Source organism: Perca fluviatilis, chromosome 8 (genome assembly GCF_010015445.1).
Source record: "Perca fluviatilis chromosome 8, GENO_Pfluv_1.0, whole genome shotgun sequence".
Lineage (NCBI taxonomy): Eukaryota > Metazoa > Chordata > Actinopteri > Perciformes > Percidae > Perca > Perca fluviatilis.
In genome coordinates, this window is record NC_053119.1 from 40,401,123 (window position 1) to 40,416,194 (window position 15,072).

General features: G+C 40.8%; 1 protein-coding gene across 1 annotated transcript; it reads left to right on the top strand.

The window, feature by feature from the left end:
- Positions 1-985: 985 nt before the first annotated feature.
- Positions 986-13,358, top strand: LOC120564785 (gastrula zinc finger protein XlCGF57.1-like). The gene is made up of 2 exons (XM_039810042.1): positions 986-1,263; positions 11,082-13,358. The coding sequence occupies exons 1-2, from the start codon at positions 1,071-1,073 to the stop codon at positions 12,215-12,217; spliced, it is 1,329 nt and encodes a 442-aa protein (XP_039665976.1). The 5' UTR covers positions 986-1,070; the 3' UTR covers positions 12,218-13,358.
- Positions 13,359-15,072: the final 1,714 nt, after the last annotated feature.

A 15,072-nucleotide genomic window follows, 5' to 3' on the forward strand; every position in this document is an offset into this window, starting at 1 on the left:
GTCTGTGATCCACTCAACATCCTCTGATCTTAACGATTAGTAATAATAATTAATAATGTATTCCTTTTTAAACAAAAAAATTTGGTATAATTTCATATAATTTAGTGTAATTGACAATGAATAAAAAAAATAAAAAAACACACACCAAAAGCCTTGAAAAAAGCACCATAAGAGTTCATTTTCAATTTTGACCCGGAAGGACAACAAGTTCATGTCGACAGGAAGAAAACACAAGGGTTAAGACATTTCAGACTAAAGAAAATATACTATACTTTATATTGGAGCTCTAATATGGTGACATACCGTAGATGGTGGTCTCAACAATGTTTCAATAAATGACTGAAACTCATATTTGTTTTCACCCACTCCCTTTATTAGTTTATTTGTTGTCTTGAGTGTACGGTCAATGTTCTTAGCAAGAAATATCAATCTTCTCATAATCATCATGTTAATGTTTACATCGGTATCTTTAAACCTTGTTGCTGCAAAGCTTTTTTAAACTTCATGTCACTATAAATAAATGGTTCTGCGTTCACCAGGTAGCATTTAGGCTAAGTACTGTCCATCCCTGTCTGTCTGCTATTTGTTGTCTGTTAAAGTGTATCCTCTATGTGCTGCCTTCTTGGCCAGGGCTCACTTGTAAAAGAGATTGTAATCTCAATGTGATTATTTTCCCTGGTAAAATAAAAAAATAAAAAAAATTGAAAAAGTTTCAGTTGTGCAACAGAAAACTCAGATTGGACAGATAGTCTAGCTAGCTGTCTAAATTTAAATTAATACTTTAAGTAAATTTTTCTGGCAGGACCTTTACTTGTAACGGAGTATTTTACAGTGTGGTGTTGGTACTTTTACTTAAGTAAAGGATCAGAAAACTTCTTCCATCACTGTGCATACATTGAGGACCGCCCTGAATTGCACACTGCAGTAAGGAAAGTTTTATTCTGAAAGACTCGGGCCGGAAGTCGCCCTGTGTTGCTGCTGCATGCCATGCTGCATGCTGGCAGAACACGGAAGCGTGGCTTTAGCTCTAGACGTAGTTAGCACGACGGTGTCTATTTGACAATTTAAACATGCCTAAAGCAGAAGTGTTGAGAGTGGCGGTGCAGGAGCGTCTAGTAGCGGCTGCTGAAGAGATATTCGGGCTGTTTGAGAGAACCATAGCAGAGTACGAGGAGGAACTGTTTCGTTCAAAGCAGAAGAACGAGCGGCAACGCAAACTCCTGGACGCTGTGTTAAAACCTGAGCTTCGGTTACACAGAGCAGGTTAGTATTTAAACAGCCGATATTCATACCTTAGTTTATTCTTGTGTCATTTATGGAAACACTTTTCAGTCTCGATACAGCGACCAGTGCTTTGGGTATACCGAGCACCGAACCGATACCACGTGTTTAATCAGTAAGCTGAATGCTTTACTTTGTGGAATGAATTGGGATCATTCTTTTTGCAACATCATGCTGGACTTAAACATTGCTTTCCTACCTTTTGTAGAACAAAATGTAACTAATGAATACATAGATATTCATGTACGGAATTGCAGTGGTGGAATGTTGCTAACTAAGTACATTTACTCAAGTACTGGACTTAAAGCAACACTGAAGAACTTTTCCCCCGTCGGTCCCCCTACAGGTTGGAAGAGGAATTGTCCATTACATTAGGCTCGTTCTAGATGAGCTGCGCCCAAGGGGGTAAGCTTCCTTCAGAACTCGAACCTCCTATATCATCTCGAACAAGCCAATTGTGTGCAAGTTTGCCTGATCGGGTAGCTGATCTGTATGGAGGGTCCGTGTACTTTTTCGTTCATTCGATTTTCATTTCATAAACAGGTATTAAAAAACAAAAAACGAATGGTTATTTGATTTTCGTTTTAAAACACGACATTTGAAATTGAAATACAATGCGTTTTTTCTTTTTCATTGTCGAAATGGGATGGGAGAAATTTAAAATATGCTGTGATTTTCATTTTCTATTTTATATAACAAAAATAAAATCACTCAAACAGAAACGAAAAAAGGCTTGTTTTTTCATATTCAGAGACCGGATGTTGTCATTTCCAAGGCAACAGCGCCAGCCTAGCCTACCAGTGTTCAGCCCAGGCCAAAATTACTTTGGAAACCTAGCTATACTCTTGATAATCCTTGGGGGGGATTTTATTTCATAATGTCACATGTATTTATTACCCTCTCTCCCTGCCTCCCTGTCTCTACCCACCGCAGACAACTTCGCCCGAAGAGAGTCGAACCAGCGGAGCAAATAGACTTTCGGTTCACGGCTGTAACGTAACCGTTACGCCACCGTTAACAATCCCAGCAAACGTTCTGTTGCTGCTGTTAAGCTTGCTGATCTGGCAGAGAGTCACCGGGGGTTCGGGATCAGATCATAGGGATCAGACCTCCGGTGCTGGGTCTATTCTAATATTAGCTGCTGCTGCAGCTAGCTAGCAGGTAGCCACCAGCCCTGTGACCTCGGTCCTCGCGGTTCGCTCCCCAGGACTGACTCTGGCGTTACCCGCTCTATGATCAATGAGCAATGATCAAGGATTACCAAATTTCTCTCTCATATTGCTCCTCATAACCACTGAAAACTGTCAAAAATCTAACCCAAAGTACAATTATTATGGACGTTAGCTGACATTAAGGGTTTCTGCTTCATTAAGGGAAATTGTAAGGAAAAAGCTTAACGTGGTTAACCATTAAGCTTTTTCAAGTTAAGCAATTTTTTGATCACTGTTTATAAACAGTGATCAAAAAATCTAACCCAAAGTCGTTATGGACGTTATCTGACTGATAACTGACTGATATCTGATTGATCATTGTTTAGGTACATTAAAGTTAAGCTTTTTCACGTTAAGCGTTTTAGAATGTCCCGGCTGCTGCTGAGGGAATCTGTAGCCTATAACTTCCGTTTTTTGCCCCCCTTTACATAAATATACATATGGCTATGAAATAGATCATGAAATACAGGCTTTAGTGATAATAGTTCAATAGCCTAAATACATGTATGTTTTACTATGTATTTCGAGGGACTTTTATTTATTCCATCTATTTATATGCACGTTATATTTAAAGGAAGTTTGGTTATCTCACAGACTCAGATTAAAAGCAGCAGCAAGCCTGCCTGACATCAGTGCATCATAGCATATCACTATCTGCAAATAAAATAAAATATGAATAAATCACGAGCGCGGCAGATTCCCAGCTCAGCTAGAGCGGGTAACGCAGCTCTGCAGACGGACCAGAGTCAGTCAGCACTGGGGGGCCAACCACGGGGACCGAGGTCACAGGGCTGGTGGCTACCTGCTAGCTAGCTGCAACAGCAGCTAATATTAGAATAGACCCAGCACCGGAGGTCTGATCCCCATGATCTGATCCCGAACCGCCGGTGACTCTCTGCCAGATCAGCAACAGAACGTTTGGGATTGTTAACGGTGGCGTAACGGTAACGTTACAGCCGTGAACTGAAAGTCTGTTTCCTCAGCTGGTTCGATTGGGGCGAAGTTGTCTGCGGCGGGTAGAGACAGAGAGTCAGAGGGAGGCAGGGAGAGAGGGGAATAAATACATGTGGCATTATGAAATAAAATTCCCCCCAAGCATTATCAAGAGCACAGGTTTTCAAAGTAATTTTAGCCTGGGCTAAAAGCAACACTGGTAGGCTATGCTGGCGCTGTTGCCTTGGAAATGACAACATCCGGTTTCTGAATATGAAAAAACAAACCTTTTTTCATTTCTATTTCCGAGTGATTTTATTTTTGTCATATGAAATAGAAAATGAAAATCACAGCATATTTTTAATTTCTCCCATCCCCTTTTGACCATGAAAAGGAAAAAAATGCCTTGTATTTCAATTTCAGTTGTTGTATTTCAAAACGAAAATCAAATAACCATTCGTTTTTTGTTTTTTAAGTCTGTTTATGAAATGAAAATCGAATGAACGAAAAAGTACACGGACCTTAAAAATATATATATTTTTTTAATTTTCCATTTGGCTTTTGAATTTCAATTTAACATTGGTGTTTAATTTTCATTTAATATTTGGCTTTTAATTTTTATTTAATATTTGGCTTTTGAATTTCAATTTAACATTGGCTTTTAATTTTCATTTAATTGAATATTATTAAAAAAAATTTGATCTCGCTTTGTTTTCTCTTTGGACTTTCAATTTGAATTATGAATAAATATTTCCTCCATAGATCTGTAGTTCAAATGAACTGGACAATGTAATGGACAATTCCGCTTCCAACCTGTAGGGGGACCGAAGCGGGAAAAGTTCTTCAGTGTTGCTTTAAAGGAACACGCCGACTTATTGGGAATTTAGCTTATTCACCGTAACCCCCAGAGTTAGACAAGTCCATACATACCCTTCTCATCTCCGTGCGTGCTGTAACGGCTGTATCTGCTAGCGGCCGAGCAGCGCATTACAGAACAGGCAGGTGAATGGTTCCGTAATCCTACTCGCTCGAATTGTGACAAAATAACGCCAACCTGAGAATATAGTTCCGGTTTGTTTAGGGTTAGAAGATGGCTGTGTCTCATGTTACGTTGTTTTTGTAGCGCTCGTGACTCTACAAATCACAACATGTAAATAGGAACATGGTGGCGTTATTTTGTCACTTATTCGGAGCAGTAGGATTACTGGAACCATTCACCTGCCTGTTATGTGATGGCCTGCTGCCGCTGGGGCTGTCAGACAGCGTTACAGCACGCACGGAGATGAGAAGGGTATGTATGGACTTGTCTAACTCTGGGGGTTACGGTGAATAAGCTAAATTCCCAATAAGTCGGCGTGTTCCTTTAAGTCCAAATGTTGAGGTAATTGAGTCTTTTCTTTCCATGCCACTTATAAACTTCTACTCCGCTACATTTCAGAGAGAAATATTGTACTTTTTACTCCACTACATTCATCTGACAGCTTTAGTTACTTTACACATTAAGATTTCTGCACACAAAACAATTCCATTTTATTTATAGTATCAAATCATAACAGGGCTCCAGGCTAACTTTTTGCCCTGGTTGCACTGGTGCGCCTAACTTTTTTTTATTTAGGTGCAACAGGACAAAATTTAGGTGCACCCAAATTTTTCCTTGTGTCGCCGTTAACGTCACAATTTCAAGGTCGCGCTTTTTATCATGCTCCGTATACATTCATATATATTATGTAAATGATTTTAAACAAGAATAAGGAGTAGGTAAATATTTTTTTTTATTTGAAGCACAATTATACTGTACTCAAAGTCTTATAGTTGGTCCCCAACTATAAGAGGCCCCAACTGAGGGGCATTTGACTATACTATAGTCAAATGCCCCTCAGATGGCAAACACCTGCAATTTGCCCTTTTTCCCCTTTGGCCTTGGCTAAACCAGCTTGCCACACTCCCTAGCATCAAATCCTCAAAACGTTTTCTAGTCTCATATCGCTATATCGATATAATATTGATATATTGCCCAGTTCTAATTAAAATGAAATGCAAAGACAGGGTTTCCTTCCCAGTTTGAAAATATACAGCTGCAACACATGTAAATTATCTCAAATAAATAACCTAGGATATATTTAAAAAAAATATCTCTGGGAAAGCTCCTTCACTTGTTTTCAACAATAATAACAGACTGATTAAAAGCACGGGTCGAATGCGATTTGGCGGGTCAGCGGCGTTACAAACGTCTTGTGTATAAAATGTCTGAATCGTCACTGCGCTGCATTTTTATGAATTATGATATTCTGGCCTTGGGTCACATCTCTCGCCCAGATCCAGCAGGCTCCGTCTCACACACTATTACTCAACGAACTGAAGTTACCGTTGTTCCATTCAATAACTTCTTCTGTGATTTTCGCCGTGGCTGCCACAGTAACAGAGAGTTACCAGTGGAAACACTGGTACAAATACAGGTTTTCCTCTCTCATGCTTAACAATATACAGCTGTGTTAATAACAATTAAAACTGTAGACAAATGTCAGCGGTGGGTGGACCGGGCACAGGCGCTGCGTCTCTCCATGTTGCAGGGGAGCCGTGTGTGAGTGAATGGGGGGGCTGCGCGGAGGAGAGATCCAAACACAGGCATGGCTTTACAGAAGAAATGGGTCATGTAACGAAGCATTAAACCGTATCGATATAAACGACATTGCTTCGTTCGTGGAGAGGCAGCGGCTGCAAGGACGTTGGGTGCACCGGTGCGACCTAGGAAAAATCTTACTCGCACCCTTACACATTTTAGTCGCACTCTAGAGCCATGTAATAAGATTTGTCTCAAGACACTTTACAGATAGAGTAGGTCTAGACCACACTCTATAATTTAGAGACTCAACAATTCCAGTAATTACCCCAAGAGCAAGCATGTATTGCCACTGTAAACCTTTTAAATGCAACAACAAATTGGCCAAAACTTAAACAGGAAATTCCTGTATATAAATAAACATAGAAATGAACTGAATTTTTCTCTATATCTTGTTGTCACGGATACCCGATCCAGCTTATTGATTAGGTATCAGCCCCATTTCAGTATCAAATCATTGATCCCATATAATATTCCAGTAGTGTTAAAGAAAACTATTTGTAAAATGTCTTGTGCGTTGCTTTGATAACTCCCGATATTTCCTTCTTCCAAAACAGTGGTGAAGAACACAGCCAATGTCAGTGTCAAACTGCATGACTGCACACTGACGCTTACAAGAAATGTAGCATTTAAAAGGGCAACGTTTAAACAGAGTATGGTGCACATAAAACATACCAGGGATACAATACAGTTTGTTTCAACCAAATATTCTCTGGTCTGGCTCAGCTAAAGACAACTCTATATCCATCAGCACCTTAGCATGCCGTTCATTAGTGAGTCTGTTTGTCCTTGGAGGTACAGTCATTTGTGTAGAGGGTGAAGAGCAGTGGGGAAAGGACACATCCCTGTGGTGCACCAGTGCTGCTTGTCATTGTTCCAGGTGGTACATCTCTCAGCCGCACATGTAGACTCCTGTCAGTCAGGAAGCTGGAGATCCACTGACAGATGGCAGGAAATACAGTGAGCTGAGAGAGTTTGGCGGTAAGAATTTCAGGTATGACAGTGTTGAACACTGAGCTGAAGTCTACAAACAGGATCCTGGCGTAGGTCCCTGGCTGGTCAAGGTGTTGCAGGATGAAGTGCAGCCCCATGTTCACTGCATCATCCACTGACCTGTTTGCCCTGTAGGCAAACTGCAGGGGGTCCAGCTGGTGACTTGTGATGTTTTTGAGGTGGGTCAGCACCAGGCGTTCAAAGGACTTCATGGCGACTTTAGTCAAGGACACAGGTCTATAGTCATTCAGTCCAGTGATGGAGGGTTTCTTGGGGATTGGGATGATGGTAGAGCTTTTGAAGCATGAGGGGACTTTGCACAGCGCTAGTGATCTGTTGAATATTTGTGTGAAGATTGGTGCTAGCTGGACAGCACAGGCCCTGAGACAGGAGGGTGTTACACCATCAGGGCCTGGTGCTTTACGGACATTCTGCCGGGGGGGCAGACATCCTGTTCACACGATGAGCGTTGATTGAGTATCGGGGGGGGGTAGGCAGGTGAGTGGTGGGGGCTGCAGTTGATCTGGAGTGGGGGAGGGGTGTGAGTGTTTCCCTCTCAAACCTGCAGTAGAAGGAATTCAGGTCATTGGCAAGGCCATTGTTATGCCGCATTCTTTACCTCGGAACTCGGTTTTAATGAGGTCAAAGTCAGAAACACGCCCCCTGACCTCAGATTTCCGAGCTCGGAACTATGACAACCTCCCAGTAGCCCGAGTTCAAAATCCAACATGGCTGCCCCCTGTATCAACAGTTGTGAAAGCTGCAGTTACATAAAGTTATGAGCACTTCTGTCTTATTTGTGTCACTAAATCAGTCGTTCACACAGACATGTCCAACTTCTATCTGTGGACATGTTGTTACGCTGTTTGCATACACAAAAAAACGGCGTAATGCGTTGTTATCAACTGGTATTGCTAACAATAGCTAACCGGGCTAGAGCTAATGAAAAGAATGAAAATCCGGCTTTTAAATAGAACGCATTCAATTTGGGTATGACGTCATTCCCAGTTCCGGCTTCTGAGTTTCGGGGTAAATAGAACGCAACATTAGCCTCAGCAGTGGGGGATGGTCTCTTATAGCTGGTGTGTTTGCTCTCTCTCTCTCTCTCTCTCTCTCTCTCTCTCTCTCTCTCTCTCTCTCTCTCTCTCTCTCTCATATATATATCAAGTTAAGGCAACTAAAACTAGAGAAAGAATAAAAGATTGTGGTTATTGCAAATAGTAAATTATACTGCAAAAAAAATCAGGCTTTGCTGCCTGCTCCTGTCAACATGTTCTCATGAATGGGTCCGTATGATATAGTAAGAAAATTCATGCACGCCAGTACGTATGATATCCTACAAAACTAGGTAGCAGCGGGTCGGTTACGTGGCACCGGCTACAAGACTCTGCAGGGCTCCAGACCAACTTTTTTTCACTAGGAGCACAGTGGCCCCCCAACTGAAATTTTTAGGGGCACAACCAGAAAATTTAGGGGCACACACCGTAAATCAATATGCTAACCAAATATTCACATTTCTACTAATTTCCACTGTATTACTAATAAATACTTTGATAATAGATGCAGAAATTACAATGTGCTGTTTCAAATTCAGTGTCACTTTTGAAGATGCAACATAGAAGGTAAACTGACAGCCCCATCGCTGTCAAACAGGAATTTTTTATATATATATATATATATATATATTGTTTATTGTATTTGTATATTTTTTAAGCCTATTTTCTTTTCATCATGACCGTTTTTAATTGCTGTTTAATGTTTCATGTAAAGCACTTTGAATTGCCTTGTTGCTGAAAGGTGCTGTAGAAATAAAGTTGCCTTGCCTTACAACCTCACCAGTAAAAAAAAAAAAGGGGGCAAATTTACTGGTCGTACATGTGTGCCTGGATGTAAAATTCAGTCGCACTCTCAAATTGTGGTCGCAAAATGCAACCATTTGGTCGCAGTCTGGAGCCCTGCTGTGAGACTGTGACGCAGAGCTACAGTTGGTTGCTGTGTTTAGCCGCCACAGAGCTCCGTGAAGCCGGCTACAGAGCTCCATCGTAATCGCTGCAGTTGGAAGTTGAGTTACCGGAGAATAGGGGGCTTTAAGCTGGGTACAGGGCACCGAGAGCTGCCGGTCATTACGGTTAAGTTTAGGCAATAAAGAGTAAGCGTTATGCAGCGACGATGGTTAAGTTTAGGCTAGTCTCGCATTGCCAGACCTTCCTCCACAGCGCAATCCTTATCGGCTAGGCGCCGGACGGAGCAACGGTGCATTTGCAAAATAGCCTCGGGAAGGAACTTGTTTTGGTGGAACGTGTGTACGTTCAAAAGTAGTTTTAGTCGTGTAACAGAAAACTCTGGACAGCTAGTCTAGCTAGCTGTCTGGATTTACCCTGCAGAGATCTGAGGAGCAGTTAACCATAGTCCTCACAAATCCGGAGGTTAGAACGCCAACACAGAGACAGAGGAAGGGGACGGAAATCCGTCCGAAAATGAGGGACATCCAGTGGAATTTTCGGCGGCACCTAAACAATCCCGGAAATTAAACGCCGTGGATTTATATATTTATATAGATAGATTTGACAGCCTGTAACAACCTGGGAGTTTTGACTAGCCGGCAGCAAGTTTTAAAAACTTGTGGTGGATTTAATGGATTTGCTTTCTAGTCTGTGGTTTGGCATGGATTTTAACCAGGGTTCAACAAACGGTAGGCTCTAAAGGACTACATTCCTGCTGCTGGTGTATGGGTGTGTGTGGAAGGTGTGTCGTTGCGGCTCCAACCAACTTGCGTAGTTTTCAGTCAGTGGACCGTCATTGGAGAGAGTGTATGGCTGCAGCCTGGAGACCTCCCGTCTCATTCCCAGAGCTAGCCTATGAGAAGCTAATTTTATTTCAGTTGTACATGTAGCCTTGTGTTACGGGCTGTGAACTAAGATATCCTACAAGCCATGTTCTAATGCACCGCTTGTTACTGGGTAAATTGTGGATTATGGCTTGCAAAGTGTTTGTGTCTAGTTTGTCAAGTAGGTTAGCCTAGGCTACTAGTTTGCATCGCTCACTAAAAGCTACCGCTAGCTATTACTGGATTTTAATAAGGAGACCAAGAAAATCTTGTTTCATGCACCTGTGTCATTCTAATTACCTTGATCTTGGCATTGACGTTTGAAAGCCATCTCCGGATTAATTTTCCCTCGAGAGTATGTCATTTGTCAAACCTAGATGTCAATAATCTACTGCATACACTTTATTGAAGTTAAGTGTGTGTCTGAGGTGATTTAATTGCATAATACATCATAACACCGTAACTCCAGCGCAGCAGTACAGTTCACTTTGATGGGCGGTCAGAACAAGGCAGCGTGCCATAACATCAGGGCAGCGCACCGTAATTCAAGTGTTCGTTTCAGCATGAAACGAAGGCATAAAGCAGTATCTGACATTACGGGCTTCTACCAGTTTCTTCTCGGCTTTTTGAAGTTACGGCAAAAACATCCGCTTAGTTCCCCCCCAAAAAACAACCAAATTGAAACTTGATATTTGTCTACATGATAAAACTTATGTTTATTGTCCTAAAAATGACTGATAACTCATTTTCGCCTAAGATCGACCTTACGACCTTTTGCCTTAGTGCGGCAGCATAGCTGTCTTACTGTATGTTAGCCTATGTTATGAACCATGAAGAGATTAAACATTTTAAAGGTGATAATTCAGGATTTATACAGCAACATGGTTAACTGACAACTATCATTTTCAGCATCTTACTGATTGTATTGAGAACAAACATAATACAAAAACACAACTTTGGCTGTTTATAACATTAGCTCTTAATGTGATTAAAACACTAAATAACAATTTTGACTATGGATTGGTTTGTAATTTACGGTGGTGTGAGGTGCTGGAAAAAGCTTTAAAATGGACCTTGAAGGTGCTTGAATTTGACCTGGGAAAAGGTGTACGAACCCTGTAAACTTTGCTGCATTCATGCTGTACTTGATGTGTTTGAGCTGAGTTGATCATATAATTACTTTATTTTTTTCTCCAAAATGTGTTTGTTATTTCAGTATTATCTGCAGATTCTCAGCAGGACCCAGATCCCCCGCACACTGGAGAGGAACAGGGGCGGCTCTGGAGTAGTCAGGAGGGCAAGCAGCTTCAAGGACCGGCCCCCAAGAAGAGGGAAGATGATGAAGATTCCTCACAGTTTCATCAAAGGCCAACTGGAGTGAACAAAAAGGCAAAGCCTCAAGCCACCCGCTCAACTCAACCAATGGAAATAGAGAGCGATGCAGAGGAGTGCGGAGGCGATCCAGATAGTTCTTTACAACCAGCTAATGATGAGACTCCAGACCATTCCGATCAAGGTGACACTGTAAAATTAAAGGAGACCCAGAAAGGTGTAGCAGACTTTTCTGAGCCTGAGGCTGCAAACAGTGATGATGACTGGATGGAATCAGGGAAACCTCGGTCAGATTTAAAAATGCGAAGAAACAAGGGCGTTCCTGAAGTTGGTAAAGGACATAACACTGGCAAGAAGTCTTTTAGCTGCTGTCAGTGTGGTAAAACATTTAAATCCAAGCACAGAAAAAGTCGTCCTGGACAGAAACCCTTTGTTTGCTCAGCTTGTGTTCAAAGATCCAAACAGCTTGCACGTGTAGTCGCAGACAAGACCGCTCGTTCAGGGGTGAAAAGCTTCAGATGTTCAGACTGTAAGAAAGAGTTTAGCAATAAAGGAGATGCTGTGAGACATATCCGAATTCACAACGGAGAGAAACCCTTCGGCTGCTCCATTTGCGGTAAAGGATTCACACAGAGCACAGGTTTGCGCGCACACATGAGAATCCACACAGGAGAGAAGCCGTACGGCTGCTCTCTCTGTCCCAAACGGTTCAACCGGAGCGGAATTCTGTCTAGACACATGAGAGTTCATACGGGAGAGAAGCCTTACAGCTGCTCACTGTGTAACACGAGATTTACTCTGAGTCGGTCATTGTTAATACACATGAGGATCCATACAGGAGAGAAACCTTTCAGCTGCTCAGTTTGTGATAAAAAATTTACACAGAAAGTACACCTGACACAACACATGACACTCCACACACAGGACACGCCCTTCAGTTGCCGTGCCTGTGGGAGAACATTCACTAGACAGTCGCGTGTGAAAAACCATAAGTGTGTTACTAAGAGCAGCAGCAGTTAATAAAACCACGACTGAGAAATGGCCCACCTTGAATGTCTTACTATCTGCCACAAATTGGATTAAGTGGTAAATAAATGTAAATTACAGCTTATTATTTTACTGTAATGTGATTAATCATATTAAATAATCGTGATGTCAACATTGACGAAAATAATTGGTATTATCCCCACCCCCTCCCCCATTATAACTCTGCGCCACCAACTCGTCGACACAAATCATGAGGTTAGTTGAGGACAGCCCTACCAAATGTAACCTTACCCTTCAGTAAAATATATATCACACACAAACAGGCCATGTATTTGATGAATGAAGCATTGTTTAGACCAAAATCTAGTAACTAAATTGAAAATAAGACTTAAGAGTCAGGATCTGTCCAGTTCAGGAAATCGTTTGGTGTTTTAGTGTGGACTGAGAATTAAAAAAACAATGTAATGCAGCCTAGAAGAACTTTTAAAAAAAGAAAAAGAAAAAAGAAATCAACAACAATGTAATCAAGCTAATTCAGTTAGTTATATATGAAGAACAGAGGGCTATTTACAAAACCAAGATAAGGGATTAAGCTGGGATTTCAGTTATCCTGGAGGACTTGACTCGGTTTCACAAAAGCAGAGGCACCTAAGTTACCATGGAGATTTATTCTGTGCAGCTAGCCTGCTCCTGACCAGGCTAACAGCCAGGCTAACAGCTAGCCTGCTCCTGACCAGGCTAACAGCCAGGATGTATTAATCCTGGAGCCTTTTCTGTTCACTCAAAAGTGGTTTCACCTTATTGTTATCAGCCCGTATTAAAATAACACATGTACATGTTGCTGTTCAGTTAAATACTGTTATTTGAATTTGTGACCATTCTTTTTTTTATAATTATTCATGTGTCATTGTTACTGTTATATTGCTGTATGAAGACTGCTGTTCATATTGTTTTTAGAAGTTTGATGAATATATTACGGCAGTTGAGATAATAAAGGCTGATAAAGTTGCAAATGTGTTTTTTAAATGAAGTCTGTTACTAAGGGCAATATATAAAGTGCTGTGCATGTGTTTCTATAGTGGACCAATGCACCTTAATTATTTTAGTTGATACATTTTTTTTTTGTTGTATTCTTAAACTTTAAAGTATTCAATAAATTGGCATTCTTAGCACACCATTTGTATTCTGACCATTAAACTGTTACTATAGTTTGAGAGGATTGTACAATGATATAAACCTATCCTAATTGTACAATCCTTAATTATAATCTTAGTTCACTGGACCAGTAACTGTATAGTGTAGACTACTGTACATTCATGTAACAGGGAGAGGACACCCCAGTGGTTTCTCACCTTATATTTTGCCTAACTGATGAATATACTCTGTTGCAGTCATGTTTACAGTGTGCATTGAGTTTATCACTTATCTTTATAGTTTCTAGATTTTGAGAGTCAAATTTTTCAGTGTCTTTATTTTCTATGTCCATATATACAAGGGAGCAAAGCATATAATATGTAAAGAAGGAAACTCGTCCTCTATTAAAAAAGAAAAAGCGTGTCAGATAATGGACCGACTGAATGATGATCTAAAAATATACATTTATGAACCACTGCTCTTAACGTAAACCAATGAGTCACTTGTCATTTGCGGAAACTGTAAACTTTGCATTAAAAGCTAGCAGTGTAAGTTAATATGACTTAGGAAATTTATATTTTAGCCCATGAGAGAGAGGGAGGAACAGAGTGAAAGAGATATTTATGCATCCTATTCTAGCGTTGTAGAAAATGGATCTTCATGGTAAATTTCCTGAGTAATATCTTCTGCTTACTTTTAAGGCAAAGGGTACAACTGTTAATTTGTGCAAATGACTAGTAGCCTAACCCTTGAATGGAATGATTATGACGGTTTCAATTCAGAGCAGTGGTCAGTTAATGTAGGTTTTTAGGCTACTTACACATTCTATCGGTCCGTGATCGTCTGCCTCGCTTTCTCTCGCTGTTTTATCACAGCGCCCGTGTTTCTTTTTTACAAATAATGGGTCACGTTATCATACTTCCATAAGAAGCTGCTGCTCACTCGCTCTGTATAAAGTTTGAACAATGCAATTTCTCCATTTCAGCATCAGTAAATCTGTTATCGACCTTGCGGTCTGTTAAGGATAGCTGTGAACGCGCATCTATCCAAATGACTTAAGCCTGGCCCAACCTAGTCGCTCCTCCTCAGCCTGACTGATACATACAGATGAATGTGCCCCAAAAATCCATTTGGTAGTCAAGACACAGCAGGGGAGTCTCAAAAAATATGCACACAAATGTGAAGTTCACACATGACAGCAGTTTGTAAATGCAGGTTCAACAGTTGGTAGCCTATAGAAACGTGCATATGTGTTTTTGAAGAAATTCAAATTTCAAATTGTGTGTGCATCAGATATACATTTGCGAATGTTATTTTTTCATATGTGGATTTGTTTTTACATTTATATACAACAATAACTATAGTTTGTGTGCATCAAAAACATTTTTTTTATTAATTTATTATACATTATTATATGCGTCACTTTGTAACATGTTATAATGCTCGCCTAACTGCTAGCATGGCACACCCTCATACTCTGCTTCTGACTGGCTAGTAGTCCTTACCTAGGTACTGTCAGGGCACGCCCTCATACTCTGCTTCTGACTGGCTAGTAGTCCTTACCTAGGTGCTGAGCATGTGCAATTCTGAAAAAAGATGGAACAGAAGTGAGATGTCTCACTCTGTAGCTAAAACAGAGAGCTCAACACACAGGGTGAAAAGAGGAGCTGCAGCAATGTGCAGTTCAACAAAAATGTGGTGTTTTGTAAACCTATTCTGATATAACTTCTAAATAGAATTATGAACATGAAAAT